The following is a 12,413-nucleotide window of genomic DNA, read 5'->3' as shown; positions in this document are numbered from 1 at the left end:
ATAACAGTTAATATGAAAAGCATTCAAAAACAATTGCTTTTTCCTGAAGGGACGATCTGTGTGTTTCATACACAACATCAGTAACCACTGTGCAAACCTGGGGCGACTACCTATAATTACACTGTCCTTGCATTGGCTGTCTGACAAGATCTGTTTGTAAACAAAAGAAAATTTTAATTGTTTCCCTGTCCAAATGTGATTGCATTTCCTTCGGAGACAGTCTTGAAATATTTAAGCAACAGTATTAACCACAAGCAATTAAAATAATTAATAATAATTGTGGTTGTGGTAAATTTAAATGGAGGGGTACTTTGACTTATTAATTTCTCCATGATGTCTTCATGTTATGCGCACAGTGTTAATTCTGTACTGTATGACAGCCCCATGGAAACGACTTAACCACACTTTATTAACATTTTTCTGTTGCCATTGTTACGGCTTGTTATGTACAGTGAAATGTGAGGCACTTTTGAAGTCCATCGTCATGTCGTTTCAGAAGTATCATTTCACTATGACCAGTGCATGTTTTGCCACTGACTCAAGATTGTCTTGCCCCGGACTATGTCCTGGCGACACTGTCTGAAGGCACCGCTCCCAGTCCAACAGCTGAATAGTTTTTCTCATTCTTGCAGCTTCCCCTATCTGATTGCAGGGCAGAGAGTAAGAGATTGAGGGGAAACGTAAGCCGGGGAATGAGGGAGGTATGGAGGAATAGTTCAAAAGAGGTGGGGGTAAAGGGAAGGGTGGGTTTCTGATCTTGTGATTCAGGGCTCTTTTCCTGCAAGATGCACGTAGGCATAAGAGCACAGACGACCCTTATCAGTAGGGCTAGAAACCTTTTTTCAATCCTTTTGTATGTCTGTGGATGGTTTCAGTAACCACTTATCTTTATTACTCCTATGTAACGCACTATACTGAAAAGTAGACTTACTTTATTTCTAAAATCATTCTGAAAATATTGGAGAGAGCCCGGTGTTATAGTTAAAGATAAGTGATTGATAAGATGCACATGGACTCCAAAGCTTGGGGAGGAAATGAACCATTCACAGGGCCGAAAGAACTATCCCTGCCTGCATTAGCCTTCCCCGTCAGGCCCCAGGATTGTCCATACCAAATCCTCTGACCCATTGTCAAGGTCTAAATGAAAAAAACGCTCAGTGTACAGACTCTTATAAAAGGTCTGGCCTTCTGTGGGCTTTCAGAACAAGTACAGGACTGCATCACATGCAAACGTACTGTGAAATAATGGCCGGCTCTGGTCATTGGTCATTTGAGGATGTAACTCGCTGCTCACCAGGGAGACCTACAGTCGAATAGATGGATGATGTCATGTTTGATCATGGATGGATTTCATGCCAGATGTTTCAGATCAGTCACATATCACCATCACATAAATCCTAAACTGACCACCCGTGTTACTAAACCACATTTAATTGAGAAAGTGATGTATCAATAAAACTTCTAATTGGTGTGAGACAGAACAAACTAAAATGTGTGTGTTTGTGTGTGTGCGGGGATGCTTGCCTGTGTGTTACACTAATGTAACCCTAACCCTTGGCACTACAATGTGGCCTCTGAAAAAGGTTTGGATGTGTGATGTGTACATGGCTTCCCTAAGGCCTAAAGCAGTGACTGTGGGTGGGCTGCACATCCGATGGGGTCTATGGGAGAGTGAGTTTTCAGTGCCCGGGGGGGGGAGAAAAGAATTGAAGGGTAGGTCCATTAGTCATTGGGCAGACAGTAGAAAGGGAGGGAAGGGCATGTTGGAGAGGTCATGTCTGGGGCAACAGCCTCCAAAATATGGCATTGCTCCAATGTGTCCGGTAGCTAGGTTGAATAGCTGCTTCATGTGAAATTAATGTGTGAGGGGTTCACTTCCACGCCATGTAAAAACTGCATGTGTCCTTCATGCAATTTTTACATACGTTTTGGTGTGAGTTCACATTGGTGTCCCTCCATGTTGGCTTCCTGTATCCTTTGAGGTTCACAAGACAGTTAGGACTTTACTAATAAATTACGATTTGTCATCTGCTGTGAGTATCGGTACCAATTCGAGGAAAAGGTGTGACTCTAGAGTGAATTGGAAATGATGGAATGGATTAGGTTGGATTATTCTAATAAAGGTATAATTATTAGACTTCATTCAACTTCTTTATATCAAACTCTTTTATGGCTTTCACTATAGTTACATTCTAAAATTACCTCACTTAATAGCCAAGTCCCAAATAGCCGCCTACCTCCTTCACTGGCCTGATGTGGGAACACATTTGGCAAATCTGATCTGACAAAGCTGATTAGATCATTAATACAAATATTAATGTTTAAACGTATCGATATGTCAATATAAACATGCTACACATCGTTGGATTGGTTAGATTCTCCTCAATTCAATTGTTCAGTTCAATTAACAGAAACAACAAGCCCCAAAGTCTAATTCTTATAGATTTACCGGTGTAACCACATGGTACAAGATGTGAAAAGACAAAAAAAAGTGCTCGTTAAGTTTGAATGTGTCCGTTCCTTGATTATTTATATTCGTTTAGTCTGTAAGGGTCCACTGATCAAAAGAATCAAAACAGCTTTTCATAAAAATGAATCCAACTTGTGAATCCTGTCATGTGAAGTCCATCGCTCTCTGTCTGCTAACTTCTGCCACACTTCTCTCATCCTGCATCCTTTTGTTGTTTTCCTGACGTTGCTGCCTTCAAAATAAAAGCGCATAAGCCGTCTGTTGGCGCTAGATCAAATGAATGACGTGTATTTGATATTATTGGATAATTTTTAACAAGTAATATTCTGTTTGAAATAAACTGTTTCATTCTATTTATTTAAATGCACATGCGTACAACTACGTGGGTGGAAATGCATACGGTCACGGTAAGCCTGACTGTACCCTCCTTCACAGCCCAGCACGCTGGAGGAATGGTCCTCATTTGTGGGACCAGGAAACAATGTGTGTGCAAACAAATGTGTGCTGCAGGCCCGCCTCTGATCTTTTATTCAGTGCCTCTTCACAATAATTTTGCTCTTTCTTTTGTGTCTTTGCATGTTGTACTTGTTATTTGTTTCGACCAGTTTTATTGCCGCTTCTTGTTTTTCCTCTTCACATTTCTTTTTTTTTGCCTCTCTGGCTGGCATTATTTGGGTGAAAATAGCTATTTTGGAATCCTTTCATCCAGCAATACAAAGAAAAGGGCACTTCCTTAGTGTGAAAGTAAAGGGCAGGTGTAGGTACTGGGGTGTGGAGGAGGGAAGAAAAGGCAGGAGAATGAAGGAGAAGGGGAGCAAGTTGCATTTAAATGCAGGAGCACACTGTAGTAGCTGTAGTTTCAGGAGAAAGAAGGAGGGGAATGTGCAGAATAAAGAATGTAAGGAGAGACGATGGGTGAATGACTCTGCGTTTTTTGATTTGTTTCTGATTTTGTATTTAGTACGAAAAGCATTGCATTGTGTGACATGTGTCGGGGAGAGAATTGACATGACGCAGGCACACATGTTTGAGAGACGGATCTCTGCATAGATATACCTCTTTTGCCTCTTCGTCACTTGCGCGCGCGCACACACACACACAATCGCACACCAGAAGCAGCAGCCTGTCTCTCCTCACAGCCCCCCCCCCCCCCCCCCCCCCCCCCCCCCCCCCCCCCCCCCCCCCCCCCCCCCCCCTTCCTCCTCCTCCTCCTCCACTGACCTACTTCCCGGCGCTGGGGATGAAGCGATGAGGTAGTGGGCTGAATGAGAAGTGGCAGCAGTATCTCTCTTTATCCCCTCCACCCCCTCCTCACCTCCTTCATCTCTCGGTCTCTCTCGCTCTGCTCGGCTGCTCCCCAGCCTCTTCAAACTCTGAGCAGCCAGCAGGCTGGTGTGTGAGTATGCAAATAGTGCATGTGTGTATAAATCTTGAGTGGGTGTGTCTGAATTTTGAAACGTGTGAACATGTGACTGCTTGGCTTTACACCTATAATTTTTTTTCTTTGTTTTTTTTTTTTTGGATATACAATTTATGCTGTGCACACACGATGCGGTGTGTTTGTTGCATGCAAGCAGAAATACTTGTCTGTCATTACAAGTGGTTAGCAATGACAAATCTACCTCTTCCATTTTGACACACACAGATGGCATTAATTAGCACTAGCCTATAGAGAACCACAGGCTGTCACTCTTTCAGTGATAGCATCCTTTTCCTGTGACTTATAACACGACCATACATACATCTGTTTCCCAGTGATGAGCAGGGAAAAGTGAGCGTGTGTGTGTGTGTGTGTGTGCGTGTGCGTACAGTTTTCCATGTCATGAGCACCCAATGTGTGGCAATTCACTGACATGAAAAAGTAAAATAAAAATAGAGAGGGACTGACGGAGAGAAAAGAGCAAGTTTGAAAATGGTAGAGCACTGCAAAAGTGGCAGAAAAAGAAACACAAATAAAGAAACAGTTTAAAATTTAGAGACATTTGCCTGTTTTAATTTTTTCGGTGAGTGAGATTCAAGAAGAGGATCGATATAAGTCTCATGTCTGCACATAAAACCCAGAGCTAAAGTCCTGCCAGAGAGATGTGGTTAGCCTATCCTAGTCTAAAGATCGGAAACATGGGGAAATTGCTTGCTGGGTTCTGTCTAAAATTAAAAAAAATATACCTACAAACCTCCTTAAACTGTCTTATTTATACAATGTAGCTTGTTTCTTTAATCTGTAAATGAACAAAAATGTAGAAGTTCTCTGTAGCATTTTCAGCTGTAGTGTTGTCAGATGCAGTTGGTGTGCAAAGGTTTGGGTGGTGTTCTCTGTACATGCATGATTGCACTAAACCAGTTACTCTAGATCAAGTTATTATTTTCACATCATTAAATGTATTATTTACAGATTAAACAAACCAGATACATGTTGATCAGTGAGTGTTAAGAGTTGTTGGTTGGTACATATATCCACTTTAGACAGAGACTGGCACTTAGCCTAGATGAGCCTAAAGACTGGATGCAGGGGCAAACGATGATAGGGCTCCAGCTTTGTATCTCTCTCTTGGAAAGTAAAGCAAAATATCTTAATCAATCTTAATATACGTAAAACTGTCTCTCAAGTAAGCGTAAGCATAGAGAATGAAGGAAAAGAAGCGTAGAAAATGGGGACTTCAGCTGGTAGGAGATTCGAGAAGTGGCAAGGAAAAATGACAGATGCTACTGTCAGAGGGGGGTTGATGGAGGGAAATGTCACTCCATTCACCCTGAAAAGGAGGAATAATGGGAGATGACAGTGAATCGGGGGGGATGAGCAGAGCTCTCAGGACACATATGGCAGTGGACATGGTCAATTTGAATTGTGTTTGCGTGGTGACTCTACCATACAGAGAATGCACGGTCTTCAGTGTTATTGCTTCCTTATATTTCCTGTATCTCTGTATATAGACTCTATGTGTCTATTTGGATTCCATGGCCTACTTTCCCTGGGCATGGGCTGGAAGGCGGCCAGCAGAACTGGTGTTGAGTGAGGACTGGCCGCGCGTGGGGCTCTGTGGGAGAGTGAAGATGGAAACACACAGACACTGGACAGCAGGTTTAGGTTGTGTTTTTTTTGCTGAATGGCTTTAAAACCCCTGTAGAGAGGCCTCTTTCCCATTAGGCTCCGCCAGCTGTCCGCAGAAACAATAACCAACTTGCCACCATAAAGATTTGGCACCGGCTCATATGTCTTCTTATAGTAATGAAAATGATGAAAAGCAGTCCCTGTTAATAGTTCGAGGCCGAGCCTTTTTAATTGTGAATGTATGGAAAAAATTCTCCATGATCTTGTGTTGTACCGTTTCCTTTTTTCCACTGACTCAACACAATTAACGTTTAGCCTTGCCTGTACAGTACAGCCATACAATTTTCGTCCACATACCATGCTTAGCCACACCTGGTGTGATACAAGTAAATGTAGTGTCTGTGCAACATGTTGCACACAATACCCCATGCACACTTCACAGTTGTCTTAAATTATTAGCACTGTGCCTCTGTTGGGGGGGAGGGGGTCTGGATGCTGGTTAAGGTTAAGGGAGAGTTTATATTGAATGTTCAGACAGTTACTTATCTGCAATTTCAAGATTTCTGGCACAGACTTTGGTGGGCAAGGTATGTTTACCTTGGAAAGGTCGGCAACTCGGATCCACAGGGGTTACAGCCAAGCACTAGTGAGCTACACTATGTTGCCAAATGTTTTAGGATACCCCTCCGAATCATTCATTTCAGGTGTTCCAAACACTTCCATGACCACAGGTGTATAAAATCAAGCATCTAGGCATGCAGACTGCTTCTACAAACATTTTTGAAAGAATGGGTCGCTCTCAGGAGCTCAGTGAATTCAAGCGTGGTACTGTGATAGGTTGCCGCACAGAAGTCGGCAACTTTCTGCAGAGTCAATAGCTACAGACCTCCAAATGTTGTGTTGCCTTCAGATTAGCTCAAGAACAGTGGAACAGTGTGTAGACAGCTTCATGGAATGGGTTTCCATGGCCGAGCAGCTGCATCCAAGCCTTACATCACCAAGTGCAATGCAAAGTGTCGGATTCAGTGGTGTAAAGCACGCCGCACTGGACACTAGAGCAGTGGAGACGTGTTCTCTGGAGTGATGAATCACGCTTCTCTGTTTGGCAATCCGATGCACAAGTCTGGGTTTGGTGGTTGCCAGGAGAACAGTACTTTGTTGACATTGTGCCAAGTGTAAGGTTTGGTGGAGGGTGGTGTGTGGTTGTTTTTCAGGGGTTGGGCTCTGCCCCTTAGTTCCAGTGAAAGGAACTGTTAATGCTTCAGCATACCAAGACATTTTGAACAATTTCATGCTCTCAACTTTGTGGAAATAGTTTGGGAATGGCCCCTTGCTGTTCCAACATGACTGCGCACCAGTGCACAAAGCAAGGTCCATAAAGACATGAATGAGTTTGGTGTGGAGAACTTGACTGGCCTACACAGAGTCCAGAGTCCTGACCCCACCCGATAGAACATCTCTGGGACGAATTAGAGCGGAGACTGCGAGCCAGGCCTTCTCGTCCAACATCTGTACCTGACCTCACAAATGCGCTTCTAGAAGAATGGTCAAAAATTTCCATGAACACACTGCTAAGCCTTGTGGACAGCCTTCCCAGAAGAGTTGAAGTTATAGCTGAAAAGGGTGGCAAGACTCCATATTAAACCCAGATTAAGAAGGGGATGTCATTAACCTTCATGTACATGTAAAGGCAGGCGATCTAAAACTTTTGGCAATGTAGTGTATACGACATAATGATGCGCAACAATCCCAATAGGAAGGACGAAATTCTAAAGAACAACAATCTAAGAAAGAATCTAAGAATCAAAAATAATCAAGTGCAAGCTTGTTTGGTACAATATAAACTGAAATTCTTAAGGGCCTTAAAGGATGGGGTCACATATTTTTAGGTCTGTCTGACAAACACTCACTTGTGTCCATACTGGCTACCCTAACATGATTCCAATGTGAGAGACGGTGAACAAAATTTACAATCCTTTTTATGTCCAGCCAGAGCTAACGTGAGATTTTTCATTTTGGCTGAGTTAGCAAAATGCATACACAAATACAAAAGGGGGGGTGCATTCGGGGATTGTCACCTCGGCTTTCATAACACACATGCTGGTGCAGTATCAAATGTACCTCACACACAGGCACACATGTACAAGATGCCACACACGCTATAATTGACATTCAGCACACTGATGCAATGACTATGAAAGTCCCCATATTTGAAGGTGAATGTAGAGAATCGTTTAAGATACAATACTTCAGAAAATAAGCTGATTGTTGCACAGGCGTCTGCATATTCAACAAGCCAACGTATTTTTTTAACCTCCAGTCCATCTGTAGCTGTGCACAGCTCTGCTTTTTCTGCCTTGAGAGGGATGGCAGGTTCAAGGAGGCGGAAAAAGCAAATGAGCAAACGACGAAAGGGCAAAATGGAAATGTGGTGTTTTCTCTTTTCATTTTCCCCCCTTTAAGCTGCTGTCGAGGGCCCAGCGCATTCATAAAGAATTTATCATCAGGCTATTTTTAGATGCAGCAATGAGAACTCCTAGTCTGAACAAACGTGTGAGAGGGTGATGGGGGAGAGTTGTGCTCAGTCGAGATGTAGTAGATTGTGGCTTCTTGTGGAAACTCAAGTCATAAACTTTCACTGCTGTATTAAACAGACGGGTGCAAAGCTCTAGCCATTACTTAATACTTATTTGGTTATGTACAAAATCTCAATAAAAGCATAATATTTGGGAGTGGAATTGAAGTATTAGCTTTTTGAAATTTCATTTTCTTGTCTTGGTTCTGTGTTTCTTTTTAATTGTATTTCATATAAATGGCTCCAGTATTGATTACTTGGTCAAATATTTCTAGAGTATTTGCATGTCCGTGGTATTTGCGTAACAGGCTTGAGGTCCTTTCGTTCACAAATGCAGTAAACTGTTGCATAAAGAGGAGCTTTGGCAACTGTGTGAGCCGCTGTGGGTGTCGGCTCTCATTGTGTAAGTAAGTATGTGGTTGATAAGGACATAATATGGTATAAAGAGTGTATTATTCATACAGTGAAGACCACCCATATCCTTTTTCATTCCATTGAGGAAATCCTCCAGGGTGTCTCGGCCTATTCAGTCCTCTGCTCCTGCTGTAGTGTGTCGTTCACTACTGTCCATACACACAGTGTACACTCCATTGAAGGAGTGAGGGCAGTGCTGGGACAACTATCAGTGCAAGTCTGCACACACGACAGAGACACACACACACACACACACACACACACACACACACACACACACACACACACACACACACACACACACACACACACACACACACACACACACACACACACACACACACACACCTACTACTATATACTCACTTTTGGCCAAGGTGATATCACATATCACTCGCACCTGACTACTCTGCACACTTGCATGCGAGCACTCTGCTGCTAACATCTCCCCTGGAATTACTCAGTGTAGGAGATTTTATTTGCTTTTCTCACATTGGAAGGTAAAACCTGAATCAACTTTGTAGATTTTTTGATATACCTGTGCAACCTGTGCAGTAAACCTGTGCAAAATTGTGCAAAGTTAATAAGGTGATGTAATGTGACCTCATCCGTGTTGTGTTGTGGCGTTAGGATCAGCAGGTCAGAGAGGAGCCTGCTGCTACAGCTCTAACAGCTAGCCTCTGCCTCCCACCTCCCCAGCATGCAACACTCCCAGAGGCTGGACCAGAGACTCCACATGCTCAGGGAGGAGGTCAGGAACATGGTGAGTGCTTAGGAACCGTCAGTGCATCAATAGGCATGGATGTAAAGCATGAATAGTATAGTGGATGTGTGAGTCTTGCAGGTTGACTTTAGTCACAGGTTTTTACCAACTAAGTTCAGTGTAGAAGGGATAGACCTTAACTTTAACATAACTTAAATAAAGTGGATAACACTTGTCTGGCCTTGCGATCAGCACAAGTTTAAAGTAACATGTGACAAATAACAGAGCTCTAAAGAGACTGTCTTCATCTGTCTGTCAAAGACATGACAAAATATTTAATATGTAAGGTAAACAATCCTGACTAACTCACAAAGATGCAATATGTATACTATACAGGACAATGTTTTACTTACTGGCATGCAGTTTAGTCACAACTGTAACAATGGTTCTGTTTCCTATGTCACAGTTAGTCTCATTTAAATGATAAAGTGTTTACATTATTATGTCAATGCAAGTTAGATTTTTCTTGCTGGGATTTAATTACCTTTTCGGTGTAAATGTAAATTAAATTGTCGAAATCCAAGTTACATTTGTTAGACAATTTTTGTATTGTATATGTGCTTTTAAATGATTATAATGTGGTGGTTTTTAATTCCCAGTTGGGAAACTGGTTTGTTTGCTCATGCACAGTAAAAACAAAATAGACACAGTACAGATTAAAACAAGTTTTATTAACAGGATTACTAGTATAACTATAAGGTTGGGTTTCCAGACTCTATTGTAGTATCTCTTTTTCAATATTTTCTCTCTGCCTCCGTCTTTCTCTCTTTCCCTCTTCCATCTGGCCCAGAACCAGGAGAAGGAGCGAGGGGAGAGGGTATGGAGGGATCGACTGCAGCGCTGTCAGAGGCAGCTGAAGGCCAAAGAGGAGGAGATGAGTCGCCAGTCCCTGTACTTCGAGAACTTTAAAACCCAACTCCAGCAAAAGCTTAGCCTGGCCCAGGACAGAGAGCAGGGCCTACAGAACCGGATTTACACTTTAGAAAAGCAGTTACTGGACATGACCGTGAGTGCTGCCACTGGCGTGGCAACGATCAGTGCAGTCAGATTCACTGCCGGGACTGTGACACAACAGGAAGAACAAGAGAGGCTACTTTCCATGAGAGGAGAGGGTGAAGGAGAAGAGGAGAGAAAGGAGGAGAGGAGGAGGCAATGGCAGCCAAGTGTGGGAGTTGAGAGAGAAGGAGGGCGAGAGGGTGATGAGGAAAAGACAAAGAAAGAGACACAAGGGGGAAGAGTCAAACTGAAAGACACAAAACAGAACTCAAATGAAGCCAGGTTGCAAGGCTTCATCCTGAGCCTGCAGGAGGATCTCAGGGTGCTGCTGGAGAGAGAGGAGGATGGGATGACAGAGCGGAGGAGACTGATGGAGCAGCTCCAGGAGGCCCAGGAGAACAGCCACTTCCTGGGCTGCAAGGTGGAGGAAATGAAGGCAGAGGCGCACCAGCTGAAGGTGTCTGAAAGCTCCTTGATGGAGGAGATTGATGAGCTGAGAGGTGCGAACCACAGACTCCGACAGATCATTGGGGATGCAGATAACCAAACACCCAGACAGTCATCCAGAGTCCCTGAGTCCACGTGCACAGGTCCTGGGACCAGCTTGCCCAGCTGCAGTCCTGCTCTGCCCTCCAACAATCTCTCACATACTACAACCATTGGACATTTCTCAATGGGGAGCTCTGGAGAGGTACGTAATAATAATCATCATCATTATTATAACCTTCTTCCCAAGTTTACCATTTACTTGTGGGGTATCAAGTGTAAGCCATTCCTGAGATCTCATCTGATGATCTTAAATTTGAAAAGAGATATAATAGTGGGAGGTCTAGTAGGAGACATTTATTAACAACAGTGCTGTGTGCAGCTCTCTTCTTATTGCTAGTGACGAGCAGCCAACTTTTTCATACAGCACACAGTGATGAGTACAATATTTGGCTGCTGCAGTGAAACACAGGGCACAGAGGTAAACTGCATCAAGTTGTTTTAAAGAGGTCTTATTATGCTTTTTGGCTTTTTCCCTTTCCTTTATTGAGTTATATGCCTTTTTGTGCATGTAATAGGTTTGCAAAGTGAAAAAGCCCAAAGTCCAGCCCAAAGGGAGTTCCCATCTCCCACAGAAAACTCTGCTCTGAACTGCCTGAAAACAGCTCGTTTGTAGTCTAGCTGTTTCTGTTTCATCCCTATGACGTCACAGGGATGAAAGCTAAATGTGCCTCATATAATGCTCGCCAAGCGGCTAGTCCGACACGCCCTCAAAAACACCGGTGGAAAAACACTGAGCTGCAGCACACCTCTCCTCTCCCTTCCAAACACTAGCTACCCTCCAGGCAGTCGATGGACATAAAGTTGTTACTGTGATGTTGAGACAGAGCTCAGTTAAAACTTTATGGATGAAAGATACATTTGTTACAGATTAATAACTCACCACTCTGAAACTCTTGCTCAAGTCTATGTTGTCAAGCTGGTTGGCAACATGTACAGCTGAAACGAAGCGGTGTTTACCGGATTCTCATTGGCCCACCCTTCTCTGCTTCTGATTGGCTAGTAGTCCTTAACTAGGAAGTGCGCACGTGCAACTCCCAACAAAGATCATTTAGAGACAAGATGTATTGCTCCATAGCTAAAACGAAGCCTTCAACACACAGGGTGAAAAGAGGAGCTGCAGCAATGTGCAGTAGGACAAAAAAAAGTTATTTTTTTCTGGGACAAATGATTATTTTGAATGTAGTCAGTTGTTTTCTGCGATGGATTTTCACCAGTGGCTCACTGTAGACAGGCCAAATATTGTTAAAAATAACATAAGGAGCAATAAAAATTCAATCTGTTACTATCAGCTTAATCTTGTAAATTCCTACGTGTAATATCATGAGAAGGTATTACAGCATAAAAAGGCTGAATGCTCCCGAATAGTGAAAGCTCTCTTGATAGGATTTAGAGTATTACATAACCACCTCCCCTATTGTAAATGCTTGTAAAGTGAATCTGAATATCAGTATTTTACTATAGCTGACAGATACATACATTTGGATTATTTTTGTTATAATATTAAATGTTTTGTCATTTTCATGTTTAAATAAATGAATGTTACACAACTGTGATCTCTGTGTAGGTCCATCACACCTCGAATGAGGAAACAGGCCAG

General features: G+C 42.9%; 1 protein-coding gene across 5 annotated transcripts in view; it reads left to right on the top strand.

Annotated features, from left to right (window-relative positions):
- LOC123958099 (rootletin-like) overlaps nucleotides 1-12,413 on the top strand; it is a 24,150-nt gene that overhangs the window by 1,393 nt on the left and 10,344 nt on the right. For all 5 annotated transcript variants that reach the window (XM_046031314.1, XM_046031318.1, XM_046031315.1 and 2 more), the window contains 2 exons: nucleotides 9,139-9,271; nucleotides 10,062-10,958. In XM_046031314.1, the coding sequence (XP_045887270.1) occupies nucleotides 9,209-9,271; nucleotides 10,062-10,958 (960 nt within the window). In that variant the 5' untranslated portion in view covers nucleotides 9,139-9,208. The remainder of the gene's footprint in view (nucleotides 1-9,138; nucleotides 9,272-10,061; nucleotides 10,959-12,413) is intronic.

The sequence above is a fragment of the Micropterus dolomieu genome, linkage group LG19, assembly GCF_021292245.1.
Source record: "Micropterus dolomieu isolate WLL.071019.BEF.003 ecotype Adirondacks linkage group LG19, ASM2129224v1, whole genome shotgun sequence".
Taxonomy (NCBI): Eukaryota; Metazoa; Chordata; class Actinopteri; order Centrarchiformes; family Centrarchidae; genus Micropterus; species Micropterus dolomieu.
This window is presented reverse-complemented; position numbering and strand designations above follow the sequence as displayed.